The sequence below is a fragment of the Anthonomus grandis genome, chromosome 11 (genome assembly GCF_022605725.1).
Source record: "Anthonomus grandis grandis chromosome 11, icAntGran1.3, whole genome shotgun sequence".
Classification (NCBI taxonomy): domain Eukaryota; kingdom Metazoa; phylum Arthropoda; class Insecta; order Coleoptera; family Curculionidae; genus Anthonomus; species Anthonomus grandis.
The window spans coordinates 6,188,371-6,214,735 of record NC_065556.1 but is presented as its reverse complement, the minus strand read 5'-3'; the positions used below and the strand labels follow the sequence as shown (position 1 = coordinate 6,214,735).

General features: G+C 33.6%; 1 protein-coding gene across 1 annotated transcript in view; it reads right to left on the bottom strand.

Annotated features, from left to right (window-relative positions):
• Positions 1-26,365, bottom strand: part of LOC126742453 (uncharacterized) — a 1,408,556-nt gene that overhangs the window by 360,886 nt on the left and 1,021,305 nt on the right. The window contains exon 12 of the mRNA XM_050449100.1: positions 10,183-10,244. Within this exon, the coding sequence (XP_050305057.1) occupies positions 10,183-10,244 (62 nt within the window). The remainder of the gene's footprint in view (positions 1-10,182; positions 10,245-26,365) is intronic.

Genomic DNA, 26,365 nt, shown 5'->3' with positions numbered 1-26,365 from the left:
ACTGCCAAATTCCCTAAATTTAGCAACTATTTCTAGAACGTATTTTCTGTTGACTCGTTTTTCTAGATAAAGGTCATTAAATTCTTGTACCGTTCTATTGGCATAATTGTTATGCCGAAAGAAAAACTCTATCATCTCAACCCTCTCTGCAGTAGAATAAACCATTGCTAACAGTGTTTCAACACGTAAAAGACTGGGTAATAATTTAAAACTATTTAAATAAATGCTGCTTTATGAAAAAAGTACCAATGATATTTAGCAAGCTAAATAAATTCTTCAGATACTTGTGTTTGCATTTTATTTGGTATTTTGTTTTTATTCATGATATGCTGATAAGGTGCAATATTAACAATACTAATAAATTTTTAATCATGTTTTAATGATCCAATAAAAAATTGTAAGAAAGGGTTTCAGGCATAAAGGTTTATTTAAAGCATTTTTTCCAGAATTTTATTTGGCTTTCATATCCAGAAGAAATACATCAGTCACTCAGAAGTCACCATTTAAATTTAAAGTGAAAACGCTTTTAACATAAGGTATAACACGATCCCTCTTTCTGTTTAAGATTTAAGGGGTGCTTTCAACCCCTCGTAAAGGATTCCAGGTATTAGGTGGCCTCTTAATTAATAAGTGACCCCTTCGAAAATAGGATTTCCTTATTCTTTTAAAAATATTATCCAAAAAAGAGTCCATAATACCTTTTTCATTTTCGCTGTTTCCGCAATTTTGACAAGCTGTTTTATCCAGAGAAATAATTTTAGCCACTTCAAATTTAGCAGTTATATTCAGAATTAAAAAACGATATATCATACGACCCCTCTTTCCATTTAGGATTTTAGGGGTGATTCCACCCCCTCGAAGGGGGTTGCTGGTATGACGGTGCCTTGGTAAGGAAAAGTTGTCCCCCTCAAAAATAAAATCGACGTGTCCGAGATTTTTGAAAAAAAAAATTTTTTTTCATACCGAAAATAGCTCTGTTTCGTTTTCGCTGGGACACCCTGTATTCTGTGATTATTCTTGATATATATCAGAAGACCTATATCGATCATAGTCTACTTGTATCCCGCTATTTACCGAATTAAAATTTAATTGGCTAATAAATAAACATTTATTTAAACCCATAATTTCAAGAAAAAAAAGCAAATTAAATATTTTCTCGAAAATCGCAAAAGATTAAAATATTATGGTAAGGAGATTTTAATAGAATTATTTAGGATAAATTAAAGAAAACTGTAGGGGCTCTGAAATAAAATATAATTTTAAAAATTGGTAGTTGAATATAAGAAAAAAATTGTGCTGTGAATAAATTAATAAATAAATACACACCTATATTAAAAATAAATTGTGTACCTGTAAAAAAATGGTGTAATAAATTAAGTAGTAAAAGAATATAAACTTTATTTGCTTGTATATATGCCAAACTTTATGTAATATAAGAAATAAAAATGTACCCAACGAACAAGATAAAACAAGAAAATTTTCCTAGAAGAGGATCGACTTTAGAAGTATTAGTGCGGGAACCCGTGTACAAGTCATGTACACATGTGGTACAAGTTGGAAGTAACTTAAAATTGTTGACGACATGGCATTGGATAATGAATCGACCGTCAGCTGGCCAGGTTGCGTTGCGTAGGATTGCTAAGGTATTATAAAAACGTACAAAAAAATATGAGAACCATTTGATACAGGTTGAAACTCATATGAGCGTAAGTTTATGTTATAAAATTAACATATAAAGTCGTCAGCTGGCCAGAGAGCGTTGCTTTATCCGTCAGCTGACCAATCAAACCCATTAAAAATCACGAAAATTTAGAATCATTTGATACAAATTGAAACTTTTGTGGATATTAGTATTCATACTACTATTCACAAAAAATATCATCAGCTGCATGTATGTTGTTGCGAAAGTCGTCAGCTGATTCGAAAAAGGTGCTAAGCGCTCGACCATCGCGCGCTTGCTTGCGTACATCAACTGACGCTGTGTACATTATAATACAAGCAGCTGACGATGTTTTTCAGGTATATTAATATAAATATTAACACCGACTAAAGTCTCACGCTGTATCAAATAATTCTCATCCTGTAATGTGAAAAAAACATAGTCCGAACTGAAAGTAATAGGAAAGAAAAGGAATTATCCTTAGATATTTTGCTTTCTCTCCGCCTGCCCTTTATTGTATATGTCTCGCTCTCTCTCCCTCTCTCGGATTTTCGGAGCAGAGTGCGTGTATCTTTCACTTGAGAATATCAACGGTCGAAAAATTCAGTATTATTTGTGAAAAAAGAGACGCAAATTAAAAACTTTTAATAACGAATCACTTAATAAATATAAAAGTATTTTAAGTGTGAGGCAAACTAATAATTTGTCACTGAAAGATGTTAATTTACCCAATGAAATTAACGACTTTCAATTGTACCACACAGAGTGTTATCGCAGTTTTACCGCTTTACCACCAAAATATCGTAAACAACAGGATCACAGTGCTGAGTAAGTAAATAACATCTAGTTAAAAGGTTTTAATTTTTTTATACTATAAAAAATTTAAAATAATCAAACAAAATATTCAACCAATTTTTGTCCAGAATTTAATGCAGAATTCAAATATCAAATGATATACAGGGCGTCCCAAAAAAAAAACGTAAGTTTGTGTCATATCTCATTTTTGAGAGATCAGCTCGAGGGAGGAAATTTAGTTTGCAAATGGTTTGATGGCGATCAGTTACCTCAAAATGTAAAAATTATTACTCAGGAAGCTGAAAACAGTACAGGTTTTATTGATCTTAGATTGTTTATTTAATTTCAATCGTTATTAATCTAAATTGTACTAAAAATAATAATTAATAATTTTTAGAAGAGAATGAACAATGGAGGACAATGACCTAGCATCTGCTGAACTTGAAGAAAGCGATGAATCGGATGAAGACAATAATATTTCAGAGAGATAAAAAAATTTTATGAAGTGGTATTTTATTGAGTTGTGTTAACAATAAATTTTTTCATAAATGATAATAAATGTTTTCATTCATAAATATTGTTTTAAAATTGAAATTTAGTGCTGAAAAAGTTTTTTACACTGAGATTAAAATTCATGCGATCTGTGTCTTTTTAAATATTATATATATAATAAGAACCATTTGATACAGCGTGAGACTTTTGTGGGTGTTAATATTTATATTAATATACCTGAAAAACATCGTCAGCTGCTTGTATTATAATGTAAACATCGTCAGTTGATGTACGCAAGCAAGCGCGCGATGGTCGAGCGCTTAGCACCTTCTCCGCATCAGCTGACGACTTTCGCAACAACATACACGCAGCTGACGATGTATGTTGTGATTAGTAGTATGAATACTAATATCCACAAAAGTTTCAATATGTATCAAATGATTCTAAATTTTTGTGATTTTTAATGGGTTTGATTGGTCAGCTGATGGATAAAGCAACGCTCTCTGGCCAGCTGACGACTTAATATGTTAATTTTATAACATAAACTTACGCTCATACGAGTTTCAACCTTTATCAAATGGTTCTCATATATTTTTTTTTGACGGTCGATTCATCATCCAATGGTATGTCGTCAACAAGTTTGAGTTACTTCCAACTTGTACCGCATGTGTACATGTTTGTACACGAGCTCCCGTACTATATTGTTAGGCAAATAGTATTAATAAATAAATTTAGGATGGTTAAAAAAGAATTGCAAAGAAATTCAAAATGGTTAGCAGCCTTTTTTTATTGAAAAAAATAATATTTTATTGCCCTATAACTTAATTTTTTTACATACCATTTTAGTTTTTTACAAATTTATAATATCCCAAAACCACTTGACCTAAGTATTTACGTAAAATCTATTTGTTTTTGAAGGTGGTAGACAATGGTACAGTGAAAACATCTTGTCGAACTTGCATTGTCTTATTTATTTAATGTAACAGGACGTTTCGGTTGGTAAGTATCTCCAACCGTTATCCTTACCGTATTTTTTTAAAATCTATTTGCTACATTATTTTTATTAAATAATTTTTTTAAGAAGTATTTCTAAATTTAATTTGTCCAGAGATAAGATTTTAGTTGCCCAAGTGAATTGTTGTTTGCCTGAAGGTAGCATACTGGAGTTCCAAAGACCCCAAAAGAAGTCCAGGGGCCCAAACCGAGAACAGAAATGCTCTCATACAGAGATATGAGCAGAGGGATAAAAATGGCCATAAAACTCTATTAGAATCTTGCCCAAAGCACACATCTCGGAGAAGCAGTCCAAGACTCTAAAGAACTGGCTCCTTAGTAGAATACTTGCCCTGCAAAGCGTAATGTAGACAGGACAAAAACTTGCAAATGCAAACTATGGTGGACGTACCAATTCACCACAGACACATCACTTGCGTCAATGAGCCGACCAAAAATTGGCTCCTCCGAGTAATCTGATGTAGAAGGAGACCCTCTGGGAAGAAGCTGAACTTCTAATAACGGAGGCCAGCACACTCGGAAACCATACAAGGTGGTGGCTTGTGAACCGAGTCCTGTCGAAAAACCAAAGGTAATTGTACATAGGCTAGCTGTACAAAACAACAACAGCACCAGCCTGTGGAAAGTACTCGCCACGAGGGCGGATCAGAATACCAAGGGCTACCTTGTTACCTTTCTCATAGATGAGGAATTATAGGCCAAAGTAAGCGAAGCAACGAAATCGGTATACCTCAACTTTGGTAGCATAAAGCTGATCCTCGGTAAGCCTCAAGAGAAGAGGGACCTAGGATATAGAGACGGAGGGATCCACGCCATTAATCTCCACCCAATCATAGACAATAGGCCTGCATTAGAGTAAGGCTATTAGAAGTAAATTTAAACAACTGCATTGACTACCTTGAGTAAGTACATCGCCGATAATGGCATTCAGATAGCCCCAATCCAGGAATTATATATATTTATGCGCCAAAAAAGAGAACCGAAGAACCTCAAAGTAAGACTTGTAATATACCAAAAAGAGGAATCCAACCCAGTAATAAATCTTCATAAGAAAAGATGTAGAGGTCACACCGATGTGGAAGTCTTGCGACAGGAAGACGGCGGTGGTCAAATTGCAAATAAAGATAGCGAAGAAGATTTATCACACAACAATAGTGTTAGCATACTTCCCGCACGATCATCGCACCACAGATCGGAAGCTGGCCGATCAGCAAAGATCGGACAAACATCTAGTTTAGTCTAGTAGGGTGCGATGCCAATGCAAACCATACCATTGGAGGGAGCACGGGAACAAATAAACGAGGTCACTATTAGATTACCGTGCAGCTTCCGCCTTAAATCTACTTAATGTGGGGGATGAGCCAATTCGTAAACGTACGCGGCAGAGAAGTAAGTGATCTAATACTAGGCAAGGTCCGCATTTGTGACCGAACCTAGTTTATCAGATTACAGGTATTAAAAGTTCAAACTAGAATCTGCAGACAGAACTTCGAAGATTTACAGGAATTCCTAAAAAACGAACTGGAGTCTCTGTAAAGACACGCTAGGTTGCAACTGGTAACTGTGTTACGGAAGCTAAAGACAACCTAGGGCTCGAAGTGTTAACAGAGGCTATCAGAGATGCGCTTGAAAAATCATATCCCTCAAGCAAACCATGTCAGGCAGAGAACACCTCCTGATAAAAATTAGGCGGACGGTAAGAAAACTCTTTAACAAAGCAAAGAAAACTGGAGAGTGGAATCAATGCAGACAAAGCTTAACCAGATACACTGATGCCTAAAAAAGGCAAAACGAGAAGGATGGAGAAAGCTATGCAAGGACCTATTTGAGATACCAGCATATGCAAGACTTCAACAAGGCAATAGCCAAGAGACTGCAACAGATTTTTGGTTGATGTGTAAATTCGAATGAAGTATATATGACAATCGAGGAGTAAACGCTCCGCATAATGCTAATCACCCGCTTCCCGGGATCGGAAATTCTCCAATCAACACAGGCCCAATACCCTATCTCCTATTCTTCCAAATAGAGGCAAAAAATTCATTCGGGCCAGTGTAGCCACGGCGCACATACCAGAGAGTTGGGGAAGCAAAAGTAGTATTCTTATTCAAAATGGGACGCGGCTCATACGCAAAACCCAAATCCTTCTAACTAATCTGCCTTACATCATTTCTCCTCATAACAGAGGAGAAGCTTGTGAAAGGTATATCAGGAACGACAAACTAGCCCTCTACACCGACACCAATATGCCTATTACAAAAACGGGTAAATCTTGCGAATCAGAGAGGGGCGAACAACCTTTCAACAATAAAGAAATCGCCCTGGGAACCTGCTTAGACATTGAGGGAGAACTTGACAACACGTCATATGACTCAATCGACCATGCCATAGCGGCACGAGGTATACATTCTATGATAGGCGGTTGGATCAACCAAATACTAAATCATAAAAAGGTGACAGACAGCGAGTCTTAACAGCATCACGATAAAAGCTAAGGGAACACCGAATAGGGAGAGGACTCTCACCTAGGAACCTTGTATCGGACAGCCTACTGAGAGGACTAGAGAGATGGCATATCATCTCTGTGGAATATGGATTAGGCTCATATATTCGAAAAAATGCAAAGAGCCCTTAAGGTTGTCGAGGATATGAAAGAACAACTAGAGGTAAACTCCGCAAAAACTCCAAGTATGCTGAAGAGATTTATTCTTGCATCTCCAAACTATGTTAGAGATTTTTATTAAGGTTTGCCTCCCTAATTATACCCCAAAAGGCGTCGCACTGGCTTCTGTATGTAACTGCTTAGTTCTGGCTGGTAACTTCCTAAACTCTCAAGCTTATGCCTCCATAATGCTTCACAGTATCATTATACATGTTCGGATATAGTTATTTATTCACCACCCTACTGCAAGAGAATGTTCAGCAGATCATGGGTGCTATTACCAAAAATGAGACACTGGGTATACACAACAATGGTGAGACCCATTATTACATACGCAGCACCAATATGGTGGCATGCAGCATAAAGGATAAGTTCAACAAAATAAAAAGAATAGCGTGTCTAGGTCTAGCAGTAGCGATGTCAACGACACCGACTGCTGTACTAGAAAACCTGACCGGGCTAAGCCCATTATATCTAGTAGTACGGACTGAAGCAATATTAGGGGCAAAAAGACAACTGTCGAATGGGGCAACGATCATAACGAAAGTAGACACAATACCCTATTCCAAGTCCAAGATACAAGCCCTTTGGCGCATGACACTAAGAACGGACAAAACCAAGCTAATACAGTTAGACAGGCCCTTTGTAATTAAATAGGGAAAGGGACTACCGGAAACAAAAGTTACCCGGCTTAGGCAAGGCGGCTACTCATTATGGCACACTGCGGCCAAACGATCGAAGATCGAGGTAGCAGTAGCCGTGCTAGAAAATAAATAATAGGGCAGCTACCTAACGCTGAACCTGGGCCTGATAGCAACAGATTTAAAGGCAAACATAATAGGAATCCGAATCTGTGAGAGAAGGGACGGCAAAGGGCGCCAAGGGGCTGAACCATCATTGTAGGAAAACAGGCAGAAACAACCGCTCTAGGGCAATTCAAGACTATTTCAAAGACTATACAAAACTGCTAAAAAGACGTCGTGGACCGAGCCCAAAATCAAAACAGGCCAGAGATAATCCTAGCACAGAATATGGGCAATCATGGTGCAGCAAGAAGGGCAATCCAACTTGCAATAAAGGGAGCCAGCAACAGACTTAAAGGCTTAAAACTAATATGCTGTATCAGCAATAAAACCTGAAAAAAGCATATCAAACACTGGTTGGAATAAGAGCATAAAAACTGCCTGGAAACAACTGCCGCTCTATTAGAGAAGATACTGAGCCACTCCAGGCAAAAACTGCGAAAGGTTGCAGAGCTGCTCACAGGCCATGCGGGAAACACCTACACAGACTCGGAAAAGTAGATACACCCCTGTGTAGAGACTGTAGGGAAGAGGAAGAAACCACTCTTTATATCCTATACTTCTGCGAAGCATTTGACCAGACCAGGGCGGCGGCTCTGGTTGAAGCCATACCCTCACTAGAGAGGATGAGAAACTAATCACTGGACTTCCTAGAAGCAACAGAACTAAACATGTGCAAGTAAATTTATCGGGTATAATAGGATAATAATAGTCTGGCAACAGAGCAGACTACAGTGCAGGGACTACCCAGCGGTAGCCCACAAGTGGTACAACCCATCGGGGAGTTTTAGTGGGCAAGCGATAACGGAGTCCCATACTGCTGACGCTTCAAGAACTACCGGTGTTTATAAAGAATTTCTCCGCCGACAGAAAGAATTTTTTTTTGTTTGCTAAATTTTAGTATTTACCAGATATACTTCTGTAGATAAAGTATCTAGGTTTATGTAATATTCTTGAGTATTATCATTTTTTTTACCCGCTCCCCTAGTTTTTTAATTATTTTATTGACAATAGTGCACAGGAATGAGGGTACAAATAGTTTGTCTTAATTCAAACAAAGAAGTAATTATAAAATAATAAATATCTAATATTTCCTAAAATAGAATTAACTACTACAAGATTATTAATATTATTGCAATAAATATTTATTTCCTATTTTAAAAACTATCACGATTATTTATGCAAAGCCTTAATTAACCTACAGATTAAACAACAATTTAAAAATCTTTAAAATATTATTTGGTAAATCTCGCCAAAAAACTAAATATTATGTAAAATTTATAAATAATATTATACTAAAAACACCTCGTGTATCCTGCTTTATAGATTCTGTGAAAAGACTTCCAATTTGTTAACATAAGCAGTATTGTAATTATGATCACTTTTAGGATACGGAAATCAGCCTATAAAAATAAAACATAAACTCTTAGACGTAAGAAATCAACTCTTAAAGTAAAAAGTTGCAAAAAAACGAAGTGATGTTAGAACTATCTCTAAAAAGTCTCCAAATTTAGGTACCTGGGATAGTGTAACTATTACAGCAATATTATGATTACGTTTACAAGGTATTCAGATACTCTTACATCCTTTCAAGACCACAAAAAAGCTTTTGACTGCGTGTAACACATAATAATATTAAAAAAATGATACTTTTATAATTTTCATAACAGTGCGGTTCAGTTAGTAGAGTCATATCTATCAGATTATGTTCAGTATGTCTTTTTTACTAAATGCGCTTATAAAATACGAGCACTTTAAAGTTTAGTGTTAGATGATATCCTATTCCTCAGGACCCCTCAAAAACCCTCCTCAAAACCTTAGAAGAATGATTGATTTTATGATTGGAATAAAGTGTGTAAAATAACAAAATGTGCACTTTTCTCCTACAAATTATTCTAGCATTCTAATATTTTATAGTCCTTGTACCGCACAATATGAAGTAGAAACGAAATTCTGTAGTATCTATTTAAATGCAGGCTTAACTCTTAAGGTTGTTACAATTATTTAACTTGTTAAAAAAACTATCAAAACATATTTTTCTTTTTAGAAAACTTACTCAGGTAACTTACAGGGTAACTCGCATAGCTTACTACAGTAACATTCGTTCTTATGTAAGTTATGCCATCTTGCTTTGGGGTGGCCGTTTACTGTTATATAGAAAAGTCTTCTGGAGACAAAGAAAATGCATATACATAAACATTATTTCTAGATAGGTTCCAAAGAGGACTATAAATTCTGCTAGAGCTTTAAAAATTTTAATGTTATATTAAGCAATGTTCCATATGTAACAGAGTTTTGAATAATACCAATCATACAAAGACATTCATATTTTATCCCACAAGAAACATCAATAAAGTTGTGCCTATCCCTCACCGATTTGAAAGATCTGGAAATGAGTCAGGGTTTTTAGCAATAAAGTTCACTTAATGTTTACTTTAACGGCTCTTAGTATAAAATAGAAATAAAAATTATCTTTTAAAAAATCGTTTTTCTCCTATGAAGATTCCTTTAAATCAAATTTTAATGTATTTTAGTACTTTTTATTGTAGTTTTTTATTTCAGTATTAAAAATAATGTGATTTTATAATACATGATGTTTTAATTACTGTAAAATAAGTCTGCTTAACTAAGATTCTTATAATTTTACTTTAAAATAATGGTAGATTTTGATGCGAAACTACTATTGATTTACGTAAGTATTTTGTAGCATATGAGTATTATTAAATGTTCTAATGTACTATAAACTAAATACTTACACTAAACTGACGATACTTAAGTTTTCTACCTTCGAAACGTTTGCCTGCAGATGTTTCAGTATCTAAATTAAAAAGAAAATGTATCAATAATTTTAGTATTTAATTCGTATCCTATTATTATTATAAAATATTATATATAAATTTTTATTTAAAATACTAATCGTTTATTTCTTATATTTATTATTAAATTTATTCAGTTTTAAACAAAAAAAGACCTAACTTGCTTTACTTTTAATGCTTTTCAGTTTAATTTAAGGGCTTCTGTTTTTTTTTTTGTTATGTATAGTGGTCAGATAATTAATTTAAGTGTCCTTAAGTTGTATATAATTTTTTTTCTTAATGTGTTTTACTTCAGGATCCTTTTAAAATAATATTTACGATTCTTTTCGTCTAACGTAGTATTTAGTACTGCTACACATTGCCCTTATAGTTGTTTTGCTATGTTTTTGCTTAATTTTTGATATACTTCTCAGAAAACCGATCCAATGTACAGTAGGCAAATATTTGTTTATAGGTTGCCTAATTCAATATTTTTCCAGTAAATTTTATATGTATTCTATTGGTTTTACATCTAGCAACCTAGTGGGTCAGTCCATTATGTAAATATTCGTATCTTCACTAACATGCTTACTATACGCGCTATTTATGATATCAGATTCAAAAGCCATTATTCAAGTCATTGTTGTAAAATTATTACCAACAAATAGTACAAACGTAATAACTATTCTGTAGCTTTGAGCATTTAAACTACCTTGTTCGTAGATGTGAGGGTTGTTACGGGTAGCATAAGTTATTCTTCCCCAAACCTGTTTTACCAAAAGTATCTGAGCAATAAAACTGAGCAATATTGCGTTGTTAAAATTTGGTTCCAGGTCTACCATATATTTCTACAAATTACATTGTTTGTCAAAAAGCTAAATTGTATCCGAAATCCGAACATGTATGGTGACACTGTGAAGCATTATGCAGGCATACACTTCAGAGTTTAAGAGGACAACTGAAGTGAACTGAAGGAAGTACACCATAGAGAGGGTCCTAGGCTCAAACCTCCTGCAATAATCGACTATAATAAGGCCAAATCATTTGTTGATATGTCAGACCAAATGTCAGCTTATTCAAATTCTCTTAGAAAGTCATTTAAATGATACAGAAAATTGACCTTTGAATTTATCACAGGTCCCTCAGTCGTAAATGCCTTAAATCTGTACAATAAAATTAACGAGAAAAAAATTTCAATAACGACTTTCAAAGAAAATATTGCCATGCCACTTTTGGAAATGGCAGTACCGCCAATCCCAATAAATCCCTCAAAAGAGCACAAAGTTTCCGAAAAGACAGATAACGAGAAAAAGCTAAAAAGAGGCAGGTGCAGATATTGCTACGAAAAAAACTCACAAGAACAGGGGCGTAATTATGCTGTAAAAAATACCAAAATTTTTCTACGGATGTCTAGGTTGTGACGAAAATATTTTTATTTGTATGGACTGTTTTTTCCAAAAACATGTTTTTAAAAATATAAAATAATCTTTTCATTTTGAAGTATTTTGTTTTTAAAATTAGTTTGTTTATTTTATAATTATAAATAACAATTTTACATGTTAAATTACTGCCCATTGAAAAAATAAACCTATCATTTTAAAACGTCAATATTTTGTGTCATATTATTTCGAAAAACAAAAATATTCCCGAGCCATTCTCAACCAAACTATTTCCTACGCCAGATCAATCCATACATACATTTCAATCAATGCTTAATGTGGCCGCCCCATGTATACATGGCCTGGAAGGTAAGAAGTTCTGTGTCCACTGGTGGTACACATGGCGCTAAATAAAAATTGACTATGCCCATATATGGTACACATGGCAGTTAAAGTGTTAAGATAAATTAAAAGGATGCCACTGGCCTAACATGGCTCATGTAAGTTTCATTATTTGGTACTATTGGATTCGTTTGCAAAATGTTCTCCCTATTTAATCAATAAAATGAAATATTTTTTAATATATTTAAATATTTTGAGATTTTTTTTTGCAAATTTTATTTATGGGATTTTATTACTATTTTTTTAATTCACTCTTATAGGGGATAGGTTCAAAGATTAACCAAGCAAAAGTCAAGGTCATGCCAAGACCAAGCTTTTCAAGATTTTTAACTGGTCGTTTTACAACGAGGTCAGTCGCCGGATTATAAATGATAATTCATGATTATTATTATAATTTTGCGATTTTGTAATTGTTAAGTGTCCCTCTTATAATTAAAGTAATCAGATCAAAGCGTTTTTAAAACAGCTAATGGACTATTCGTAATTGCTTCTATTTCGTTTGTAATGCACCCCTTACGTATGTACTTTTAATTTAATATTTCCCTTTTTTTTCTTCTTCTATTATCTCCTAGAAAAGTTGGGCTATTAACATAGCTATGCGCACTTTAATTGCAACTGCATGGAACAGTTAAACGTTAAACGTAATTGAGGATACTATGCTTCTAACCTGGTGACGCTTCCCTGTAATAAGGTGTGCAAAATATTCAAGTTTCTTTTTAGTAAGTTGTTTTAAGTAACCATGCTTCGGCACCATATAATAGAAATGAAAATGAAGATCATTGAAGGATTGTTGTCCCTAATTTTAAGTTTATATGTGGTGCAAAAAAACTTTTTGATTTTAAGCAATTTCGTTTATTATTGTGCCTAAATATTTATAATGTTGAACTCTTTTAATTGGAATCTTTATAATTTTTAAGTTTACGTCTATATTTTGTGGTTTTGTGATAACCATATACTTTTTTTTCTTCAAATTCGTATTGAGTTTATATATTTTACAAGAGTCATTGATTGTTTGCAGCACATTCTGTAGATAAATGTAGGTAAATATTCTCAACAGCAAAAACTATTTGCGTTTGTTTTCCAAACATTTTTTGGCAAATAATTTTTACGAGCCTAATTTCTTAAATATTGTGCTCAATATTATTATTTTTCAAAAATAATATTGCCTTGACCAAAATACACTAAACCTCTGAAATTGTCTACTATTAGAGTTTCTCAATTAAAACTATTCAGTTAAATAGTTACATAAAAACTAAATCTTATAAAAATTTTAATAAATAAAATTTTCTGTTCATTTAACATTTTTTTAATACAATATAATACAAAAATACCAAAATAAAAATACTCTTGACAATTATATTTTTTTCCCAAATTAATCAGGCACTTCTAAAATCTTTAAAAAAATAAAAAATTCAGTGTCTCTTAAGACCCTATAAGATACGTGATTTTCACCTTTTAAATAACCTGCCCTGACTAGAGGGGTTGCTTAATTACGGTAGATTTGCACGTTCTTGAGATAAGCCGTAAAGAGTAATCTCTAAAGGGTTACAACACGTACTCTACTGTACTTAATATTTTGAAAGGTGTATATACGGAAAATGGCTAAATTGGGTTTAGTATAAATTATATTGGTATAATAAATAAGCTTTGGGATAACTTTTATGTATTTCATTATTTATTTTTTATTTAACTCATTCTAAATAATTTTTTAAAAGTAAATCAAAACCATAAAAACATATTTATAATCACATAAAACTTTTGCCAAAAGCCAATAAATATTCATATAGATTGTGTTGTGATTAAAAAGCTATAGACTGAAAGTGGGCAATTTGGTCGCGATAAATTTTCATTTTATTATTTTGCTTTGATAGCTTTAATTGTTATTAATCCATTAAAAAAGTAGATTTATTAAAAAAGCAAAGAAGCTCTTTATTACATCGTCATATAAAAAATGGGTTAGGTGAATTTGTTGATTTATTTCGCAATATACTGATACTAAAATCGAACTCTTTTTTAGTTATTTGTAAAATAAGTTATTAGGTATCTAGTTTGCTTACACACCGATTAAAAATAGTACATAGAATTAAAAATAAAAAGTGTCTTGTAGTACAACAGTCATACCTGAACTTACATAGTTTTCTAAGTGTGAGGTTATAGAGCCGTTAACATTTTATTAGAGGACTATACCTTTTTTGAGCAACTACAGGGTATTAAACTGTTGGGGTTAAATCTGGCGACCTTGCTGGCCAGTCAATAAATTCGCGAATAATGTGGGGGGCGCCATCCTGTTGGAACCATATTGAATCTGCCGGTATAAATGGGTTTTCACTATTTGGATAAAGTGCAATTAAACTAGACTTTAAAGCAACTCTAAATATTTTTCAGTGCGCCCTGAATAAAATAGGGACCCACAATTGATGTGCCCACAATTCCTGCCCATACGTTTAACTTTTTGGGAAATTGTGTGTGACTTTCTATACTACAGTATATATTTTTTGGTGCCCAATAATGAAAATTTTATATGGATGCCATTTACTCCTATGCAAATATTTAAAAACACATGATTTGCCAACCGACTGATCTGCAGCAACTTGTCGAGTTGATTTATGTGGATTTTCTAGTAAATCGGTCGTTGCTTTTTTTTGGTTCACCCTGTATACATGAAATCATCATCAAAAAAATCGCCAAAAATTAAGATGTCCAAACGTTTTTTTTCGAACACATCCCTGAATTTTAAATGAATTTATGCCAACCTGCGCGTCCTCACTGTATAGTTCTAAAGCAGTATAAAGTTAATAGCGTATGTCAATAGAAATGAACAAAATATCACGTATTTTTAGACAATAGTATTTTAGGGTACTTTCTTTAGTACCTTCTTTAGGGTACTGGCAAAATCATACCTTTGCTATAACTAGGTTAGAATTATAAAAAAATACGTATACACAAAACACAAAAAATAACTAATGATGCTAATTAATAAACTAAAGGTTGTCTTTCTTTCCTTTATGAGATTCGATGGACAATAAGTCCAACAGGAAAAACTGCCAATAATAAAACAATTTGAAAATTACTGGAGAAATGTATAGGCATCAAAGGGAAATCAGAAGAGGGACAACGCATGGATTGGGGTGGAGTAACAGAGATGTTTTAATATTAATAAAATGTGTGAGACAAATATCACCATAGATTAGCAGGATAGATATATCTCAGAGTCTTATAACTGAAAAGCAGCCGAAAATTACTATACTCAAAACTACTAATGAAACAAAGTCGATACCAGAAGTTAACTAACACTCTGCTCATCAGAATTTTGAATGGAAAAGAATACATGAACGGATTTATATCTGAAGGCAAAGCCTTCATGATTCCAAGCCTCTCACTGCGTGCCTAATCTTTTCAAAATATTTTTATTTTAGCTGACATGATTGGCACTAACGTAGAAACATAAAATATCATTACAGAGAAGCAAAATAGGTCTTTACCTATTTTGCTGTATGTATACCTTTATAGGTAACACATACCAATGCAATTAACAACATATTATTGATAGGGTTATAACTCAAGATTCAAAAAACTAGAAGTGAATTATCGTAGTAGCCTGGGTTGATTATTATATAGCTTCTGACAGCGTTCCCCACTTCGGTAATTGAAGTGCTAAACATTTATAAGATCGACTCTAATATAATTAGCCTCCTTAAACCATCCATGCTTTTTTTGGATATACTTAGGTAAAAAAACTACTTCAGATGATCAGTTTATATATTCTAGTCGATTATTACGTTTACTGTATTCAAAAATTTAAGCATTGTTTAACTATGGCAGAATCTATGATTTTAGATATTTATGTTTTTGTATATATTTTAGCATCCTAAGGATAATTCCGAAGAGATCAAAACTACGACAAAAATATATTGTATATATGAAGTAGTTTTTTTTTACTAAGATTGCAAACTGAGGTAACCACAAATAACTCACATTAAAGAACATGTTTGAATCTTTAGAAAAATATCTTTATTTATTATTGCATAACATTAAATTAAAATTACTTCACATTCCTCTCAATTCTTTTATTGCAATTTCTTCATGGATTTTTTTTGAGCTCTCGAAAACAGATACTATTCACTATCTCATAAAAACTTTTAAAATCGAAATATTAGTTATGGCAAGGTTGAGAACCGGCGGCCAATCTAAAATGAAGTTGACACATTTTTTAAGCAAAGTATAATAGTTATTGTCTTATTAATTTAGTAACTGCTTAAAAAGAACACCAATAAAAAAGAGCTAATTAATGATCGAATTCCCTTTGTAAGCTTTCGAAAATCTGCGAAGTAATGGATTTTTTTTCTTATCCCATATTTAGGGTGTTTAATATTTTTAAAAGAACTTTTTTGTATAATGCACCTTACTTTTGAGATAATCCTAAAGATACAAATTTAATGGGGTTGGCAAAACAAAAAATCTAAGGCGATCTTGGTGGCCCCTTAATTGCTTCCCTTATTCCACATTACAGTACACTATTCTGCTGATAGTAGATATTTTTGGCGAGAATTTTGTATTGTCTTGGAAGTGCTTTAAGAGAAGTATTTCTGGTACGAAAGTAGTTGGCAAAAACTGAGAATATCTTTCATCAGTTAAATTTAAATGATAAATGATAATTTTGTCGGTTTACCTAATAAAAACAATTATTACTATTTAAAGTATCATCAAAAGGCGTGTAATATGATTTTGTGTTTAAACATTTTTAAATTATTTTATTGATATTATTAGTCTTACGCAAGTAGAATATTGAGTTATGTATTCCTCGCTTACTGAGTAAGGTGCTTATTTAGGAATAATTCTAACATGTCCGTGAGTTCTAAAATGCTTTTCAATTTGCAATACAGTACTTTGCATTAGTAGAGGCAAATCAGGATCAATTAACGTGCTTCAATTAACGTGGCAATTTCATTTTAGATTCGCATCCGATCCCAGCTGAAATATTACGAACCTCAGTACTTGGGCTGATTTACTCAATTACAGAGTACGCCACACCGATCTGGCTCAGGAGTGTGTACACCCAAAAACTAAACGTGTAACTGAACAAGACTGAAGATAGTCAGTGAAACGCTAAGATCAACCCTTACCCAATGGCTAAGAAATACTGAGCCATATAACCCATTCAGATTTCCGACGAAAAGCCCTTATTCGAGAATTTTAACTTAAAAAAGGCAACATATACAAGATTACTATACAAACTGCTAAAGTACTGCTCACCTCATAGTTTGATCCCATAGACTACTTACTGGTAACGAAAATAGATAGATAATTGCTTACTTTAATGTAGCAACTATCCCTGCATAAGAACAAAACCACGCGTCTTTGAACAGTCCAGTAAAATAGTGACATCACTTAACAGAATTTGCACAAACCACGGCGTATGCGCGAATGCATTAAACAAGTGGGGTATAGCGTATTCTACAAAACGTGATTACGGGACAGAAAAGCCACAAAAAATCATTCTTTAAAAAAGAAAGTTAAATGGAAGGAGAATGTCGGGTTGTTATTCGCTCGATCAAAAGATTACGAGCGCGGAACGTAATTTTGCGATCTATTGCAGAAGCTGTTTTGTTTTTTTATTCTCCGATAGATAGAGGTATTCTGTATTTTTTAACTTGGGTTTCTTTTGATTGGCTTTCTGTTCTGGCTGCAATTGCCATCGCTATCCTCACGTCATTGAGAAACTAAAGTAATAAACACTATAAGCCTGTTATGCCAATTAATATTTGGTGTCCAGTGCCTGTCAAACGAGACTTAGTGCCCTTCACAAAAGAAGAATTAGCTGCCTATTTATAAATCCAATAATATCCGGTAGTCAGTGGTGTACTTTCTCGTATCTTGTGTACTGTGGTATCTCAAACTTTACTTTTGACTTTGGTTATGAACTTTTTATTATTAATATTAAATTTGTATTAACACCATTTCACAAAATTTATGGGCGACGCTGACACTGCAATGACAACTGGCTATATTTATGTCACAGGCTGCACAGACTATAATATAGCTGGGTAGACACTGTATACCCAAAATTATCCAGTTATTTGTCATTAATTTATCACGTAATTATTTCATTGTTAAATTAAAATTTAAAAAAATAACACAGAACGTAGTCGCTCTCCTTACTATTATTATATAGTATCTAAATGGCTATAATATCTATCTATCTATAATACCTAAGGCGTGCCCCGCCTGACGCACCAATTAAAATAAAAATGCAGGGCTGACACCCAATTAATGTATACGAGCCCCAGGAAGACACATTGATATTTGTCTTCCGAAATTTGGAGCATCTAATCGAACCAAATACGCATCAAGCAGGTGACAGAGGTCCGGCCGCATCAGCATTCAGCCTATTACGTATGCAAAATTTACTCGCGGGAAAGACATTCGAGCTTTTGTCTATCGAAGTCGACCAGCTATTTTATTATGCTGTTGAGGGTTATTGTTTATTGACACGCTTGATCTGATCGGCCGTAATACATCTTCAGTTTTGTTTTGATGAATCTGCATTTGGCGTTTGGTGCGGGCGCGTGCTATAGTAATTCAATAATTAGTATTTTTATTTTTGGGTGTATAGAAAAGGTTTTTTTAGTGGATTATTTTAGTGGTTATTTATGAACGACTGTTCGATATTGGCAACTGTATTCTAGTTGTGTTTTTATTTTTTCTAATTAACGATTTTTATTGTTTGTCTACCCGAAAAAAAAGTTCACGCTTCGCCACTGGGTATGGATAGTTATTATTAAAAATCCTTGCTCAAAAACCACTAGTGAAATAATTCAAACTAAACACTTTATCTGTACCAATCATTTTGCCCCAGAATTCATTCTCCACCAAAAAGCCACAAAGGCTTAGCCTGTAATGTTATTCCCCCTTTGTTTCTTCTAAAACGTAAGTATAAAGTTAAAACTTACTTTGTAATATAATGTATGAATATAGAAATTTGATAAATATTTACTTACAAATATATTTCGGGCATATAAAATAGCTAGAAAATCCTGCTTTTAGGTATATATTCATAAAGAGGCAGCTTTTAAGTTTCTAGGCAGTATACGTACCTCAGCTGTAAGCATGATTTTTATACGCGGTTTTTTACGAAGCCAATTATTAAGATTATTCATCTGAACTTTCACTTACATATATGGCTTTTATAAAATGTTATAATGTGGTCATACAATTTTTTTTCGTGTATTTTCACTCTGATCCACTTTGCCTATAATTATCACTTACAATACAAAATGTAGTGATTTAATATATTTTAGTATTCCTTAATGTATTCATTCTTTTCTGTGCTTGCTTTTCAATTACATTTAGTTAGTAATAATGTTTTATTATGCTTAAAAAACGAATTTAGTTTTTGTGAATAAAATAGTGTAAGAAAAAGTTGTGTACGTTAAACCTTTATAAGATGTCCAAAATTCATAGGCTAGGCTTGTTTTGGTTATGACTGGCCAATAGTGTAAAAATATTTTTATTCGTATCGTCAGACCTAAACAATAAGTACCAAGGCACTAAGGAAGGCTAGGTTGTATCAGGTGATTCGTTAAGAGTGTGACGGGGTAGCATATTTCAGAATTTGTATAATATGTAACATAAATGTACATGGATATAGCCATATTTTCTAATTATTATTCTTTTGTAGTAATGAACATATTTAATTTTATGTCTTAAAATAATATTGCTGTTTTTCTAAATATAAAAATAAATTAAAAGGCTTTAGAATTACCACAACTTCGATATCTTAGGAATTTTTATTAATCCAATAAAAAAAATTGTTCATATAATTTTTTTATTAGATTAATAACACTGCAGCCAGAACCGAAAGTAAATCGGGAAATTTCACGATAAAAAGTACAGTGCCTCTATCTACCTGAGAATGATTGAGACAAAACATCAATCTTATACCCGCTGTCCCAGGACTTATTTGGAGATGTCCAACCTGCCGTAACCTTCCTCTTGATAGTGTTAATAAGACGATCAAAGAATCTGTCCAACGTCATTTTGCTTCCTTTCAAGACTCTTTTCGCAGACTTTAGAAGCCAAGATCGACGAAAAGTTACTCATGGCGCAGCAGTATACCACACTAATGCTCACCAATGCCTCCCTAAAACCGAGTTTTGCAGATATGTTAAGCAAGTCGACTCAAATAGTCATCAAACCAAAAAATCAACAGCAGGACAATAGTCGTACCAAGTCTGACATTTTAACTGACATTAGACCAGCTGACCAAAATATTCAAATAAATAAAGTAAAGCATGTAGCTGGTGGGGGAATTCTCGTTACTACCGATCTAGAGAGAGCACATCGGATGAAAAATCTCGCTGCGGAAAAACTTTCCACAGGCTACGATGTACAAGAACTGAAGTCAGCCATGCCAATTTTACGTATTGTCGGATTATCTCAGCATTATTTTAATAGTGATTTAGAATTTATTTTGAAATTAGAAAACAAATATTTTCTTAATAATACCTCTGACCTAACTGTTGGCCTATAAAACATAATAACAATATTTATCAGGCTGATCTGCGGCTAGATAATGTCACATTTATGCAATTAAAAGAGCATGGTAAAATCGTTGTTGGCTTGCATAATTGCAGTATATATGATTCCACGCATATCACACGATATTTTAAGTGTAATAATTTCGGTCACTCGCTAAAATTTTGCAAAAATAATATAATTTGTCTCTTTGTGTAGGGTCTCATGATGTTAAGTCTTGTAAAGCTAAGTCAGATCAATTTAAATGCAGTAATTGTTCTTTTTCGAAGAATAAATATAAATTAGATATAGATATAAATCACGCTGTTTGGAATTATTCTATCTGCCACTCATTTCAGGAGACTAATAAGAAATACGTAGCCAATATCCTCGGTTCCACTCTGTAGCAATTAAAGTCAGACCAGTTCCCCTCTACTTATTATGGTTCTCCGTCAGTGTTGTCTCATTCACACGATCTAAATAGTATAGTCCATACGAAGTCAATTGGTCCATTTAATAAATTACAATTGGTTAAATATGCAAAAAGCCAGGACTTAAAAAGTATTTTAATAAATTCACATGAAATAATTTACCGGATTAAGTTTAAAAAAAAGGACGCGTTTCCATGATTCGTAAAAAAAGCACCGATTTAACGGAATTTAGTTTTTATACTGGTCCAACTGACTTCACATAAACTATACCGACTTAGTTGATACTCGACACCAACATTCTTACAATAACCTTTCAATTTGTTATCAAAATACTAAGGGTCTTCGATCGAAAACTAAAGATTTCTTTAACGTCGTACTTACTAATGAGTTTGATATTTTCGCTATTAGCGAAACTTGGCTGAATAATAGTATTTTGAACTCGTATTATTTTCAGATAAATATTTTGTTTATCGGTGTGATAGAAACTATGATAAGAGAAATCAGAATCGGGGCGGTGGGGTTCTGTTAGCAATTAAACAAGAATATGCCATTTCGACAATTAGAATGCATCTTCCAGATGATCTAAAAAATAAACTTGAAATTGTAGGGGTAAAAATACTATTAAAAAGTGCTTCAATTTATATAATTTTAATGTATATACCACCTGGGCTTGGTGCTGATAAATATCAATCAATTTTCGAATATTTCTCTTCATTAGTCTACCTGTACAATTCACGAATTATTCTTTTAGGGATTTTAATTTGCCAGAATATAGCCTCTATCTAAAGGATTCTCTTTCAAGCACTAAACTAAGACAGATATTAAATATGATGGATTTTTTTAGTTGGAATCAACTAAACTTAGTACAAAATCACCAAGGGCGGCTGCTGGATTTGATGATGGCGTTTTCATCTGAAGTTTGTACAGCTGAAAGATGTAATGATTTTTTTAATAAAGAGGACCCTTTTCATCCCATTTTACTAATAAAATATAAAAATGTTGGAGATAAGATTCAAAATAATTTCAGAATTTAGAATGTTTTTTACAATTTTAAAAGAGCCGACCTACGTATTGTATACCAGGATTTATTTAACGTAAACTGGGACTTCTTAAGTATTATTTTAGATATTAATACAGCAGTTACACAATTTTACCAAAAAGTGTATAGTATACTAGATAAAAATGTTTCCAAAACTGCCCGTAGGAAACGAACCTATCCTTCTTGGTTCACGACACAGATTATTTCAGATATAAAAGTTAAGTTTAATCATTGGAAGCGTTATAAGCGATATGGCTTTGAGCAAGATTTAAATAACTTTAAACAATTACGTTGTCAGGTAAAAAATAATATTAAACTTTCATACACAAATTACTGTGCACAACTAGAAAATAATTTGATTACTGATCCCAATAGTTTTTTGAAATTAATTTAAAGTTCACAACGCAATAATACTCTACCCCAGAATATGTCTGATCTAAATGAAAATCTTTTATCTAAGCCCCAAAATATAGCTGATGCATTTGCTAAATTCTTTCAAAGCTCATATACCACTTCTACACATATCCTTAATATGGAAAATAATACCAATAGTAATGCCGACACATTTAACATAACAGTATTTACAGAAAAAGAACTATTATGTGCCTTAAAAACAATCAAACCTAAAAGTATTGTGGGACCAGATAAGATTCAAGCGTTTTTTATTTCTGATTGTGCACACGTACTTGCCAAGTCCCTAACAGTCCTTTTTAATTTGTCTTTAAAATTAGAAACATTTCCAGATTTATGGAAAGCTTCAAAAATTATTCCTGTACATAAAAAGAATGATAAAAATAAAATTGAAAACTATCGGCCTATAACTATTATCAATAATTTTTCAAAGTGTTTTGAACGAACTCTGCATTCTATACTTTATCCACGCATGAAAAATATAATTAATATTCACCAACATGAATTCTTGAAGGGTAGATCAACTATTACGAATTTAGTTACTATAACCGAGTTTATTGCCGACTTAATTAACTCAAATACTCAAGTAGACGTGATATACACCGACTTTTCTAAGGCTTTTGACCGACTTGACCATAGCATTCTTATAAATAATTTTGATCAATTTTATGGCTTTGCCACACGGTTAAATAATTTTTTTATTTCCTATTTAACAAAACGCATACAGCATGTTGAGTGCTATCTATGGTCATACCTCGGTTAAAATAATTCCCAAATCTGGTGTACCTCAGGGCTCAATTTTGGGGCCACTATTTTTTGATTCATTTATTAATAATATGTCCAAGCATCTTAAAGTGGAAAGTCTATTGTTTGCTGATGATAATAAAATATATTTTAAAATCAACAATATATCTGATTGCTTTGTACTTCAAAATGATTTTAGCCTCATAAACACCTGGTGTAAAAACAACAATCTTCCTCTTAATGTTGCCAAGTGTACTGTGATCTCATATACTTTGAAGAAAAATCCCATACACTGTTGATTAATTGCGCTGAGTTTAAATAAAAAAATAAAATTAAAAAGTTAGTTATTTCACGATGAAAAAATTAGGAAAAAAAAGTAATTTAGTGGACTGTAAACACTTAATGAGATTAACTAAAAACATGGAAAAAGCTGTTGTAAGACCTTACCTTTTATTATCGGTGGCCGAGATTTACGAATTATCTACACTTTCACGCTAGCGATTTTTCGGTGTTGAGTCGCGACTCTAAACTGTTTGACGATTAGAGCTCGAAACAATATAAAACGCGCACTGTTTAAGGCCTCAAAACAAAAAAAAAACTAAATTATTTAAACAAATGAAATACTTCCTTAACAAGGTAAGTCAACCAAAGGCATTAAATTTAACTAAAGAAAAAATACCAAGTGATAAAAGAACATGAATTAATATGAACTAAATAAACTAAATAAAAATTAAATGAAAACTTAACATACCGCCCACCAAAATGCATTGCATTTTTCAGTCCTCCGCAAGTGGCAAAGGACAGAGCTTCACCACAGGTCACTTTAAAGTCCCATTACTAGTGCGAGCAGTAACAACTCTCACTATTCCATCTAAACCTGGATGTACCTTAGTTATGCGACCCATTGACCAATGCAGAGGAGAGGCCAAATCATTGCGAATTAAAACTAAAGTTTCTGGTGAAAGATTACCACTGGATTTATGCCACTTAGCACGTTGGTGCAACGTATGCAAGTACTCACCAGACCAACGACGCCAAAAATCTTGGTGCATTTTTTGAAGCATTTGCCAACGATCCAATTGACGAACGGGAAGTGAGGTGACATCCAATTCAGGAGAAACACTCAGAGGTTCCAGGGTCAGGAAATGACCCGGGGTTAGAGCAGTCATATCACTGGGATCATTACTAAAGGGTATAAGAGGTCGCGAGTTAAGAAAGGCTTCAATCTGAACCAATACAGTATTTAGCTCCTCATAGGTCAAACACTGCATACCAATGACTCTGTATAAATGAATTTTTACAGATTTCACTCCGGCCTCCCACAATCCTCCAAAGTAGGGCGCAGAGGGCGGGTTAAAATTCCATGTTATACCTTTAGATGCGGCGGATTTTAACATAAAATTGTTTAATTGCTTGGATGCACCAATAAAGTTGCTACCACAATCGCTGTACAAATGTTGGCAGCGATCTCGGCGAGCTACAAATCGTCTCAAAGCAGCTAAGAAAGCCTCCATAGATAGACTGGATACCAATTCTAAATGCAAACCTTTAGTCGCAAAGCAAACAAACAAACATAAATAGGCCTTACTGGTACGACAGCCGCGGTAACGAGACATCATGACATTGAATGGACCAGCATAATCAACGCCGGTATGAAGAAAAGGTTTTACCTGTGATACGCGGGATACAGGCAAATCACCCATACGAGGTTGAATTGACTGAGGCCTACATCTAAAGCATCTAACACATTTACCAAGAATACGACGAATAACGGCTTTAGATGACAATATCCAAAATTGCTGTGTAATAAGAAACTGAACACTGCACACCAGCGTGAAAATACTTTAAATGAAAAAAAGTAACTACAAGCCTTGTAAACTAGTGATTACTGGGTAGGAGAGCGGGATAGTTATTGTTAAAACTTAAAGAATGTTTTAATCAACTACCGACACGTAGGATCCCAGCACTATCTAGGAAAACATTCAATTTTCTAAACGCTTTCAAAGGTATTTTATTTCCTTGAATTAACATTATATCCGAGGAAAAGGTTTGCGACTGAACATGTCTAACCAAAAGCATTAATGCATTGTGGAGTTCTACCAAAGTAAGGTTACCCTCATATTTTTTGCGGGGCAATGAAATATTATGCTTATAGCGAAGAATATAGGCCATAATGCGTTTCAGTTTGTCAAGCGATGAGAACCTTGAAATAAGATTATCCAGAAAACCCTTAGAAGAAAAAATTGAGAGACATGTTTTCTTCTCTTCAGGTAAATCATGTGAAGTTGAAGGAGTGTTTATGAAGGGGATCCAGTTGCGAGTTGAGCTAATTAATAAACTAGGACCCGCCCACCAAAGCGAACTATTACATAACTCCATAGGGAGCAAACCTCTAGAACCGAGGTCGGCTGGATTATTCTCAGATGAAACATGATGCCAACAAGGTAAAGGTAATCTTTAACCTATCCACAGATGTGGTAACCCCTATCCACAGATTTAACGAAAAATTGAAACACGTCAGAGGAATGATTCCAATAAAGACCTAAAACTTTTAGCGGACTTTCTGAATCAAAATTCAGAGAAATGTCCTCATTATACAAATAAGAAGGGGGTAAATCAGCTAGTAAGCGAGGATCATTGCAACACCACTTTCGAAGTTCGAACCCTCCTTTCTGCAGCATCAGTACTAGGTCCTTTTAAAGTTTTCTAGAATCTTCAATTGTTGATGAACCTCCAGTTAGATCATCAACATAGCATGAATTTAAAATAATTTGCGGGGCCTCAGAAAAATTATCCTTTTCCTCTTCAGCCAGAACAAACAATGACTTGATAGCCAAATAAGGGGCGCATGTTAGTCCATACGTTACCGTGAGAAGGCGGTAATCAGCTATAGGTTGATCTTTAGAAAAGCGCCAAACAATTCTCTGATAATCAGTGTGGGCAGGGTTAACGATAATTTGCCGAAACATTTGACGAATATCCGCTAAGAAAACAAATCGATGAATTCTAAAACCAAGAAGCATCACAAAAATGTCAGCTTGCAATTTCGGGTAGACAGAAGATGATCATTAAGTGACATACCCTCTGATGGTTTGGCCGAGGCATTGAATACGACACGAAGCTTAGTAGTGGGACTTGAATCCTTTAAAACACAGTGATGTGAAATATAGAACATGTTTTTTGGGATTACATCTGAAGATACTAATTCTATATAGTTCTGATCT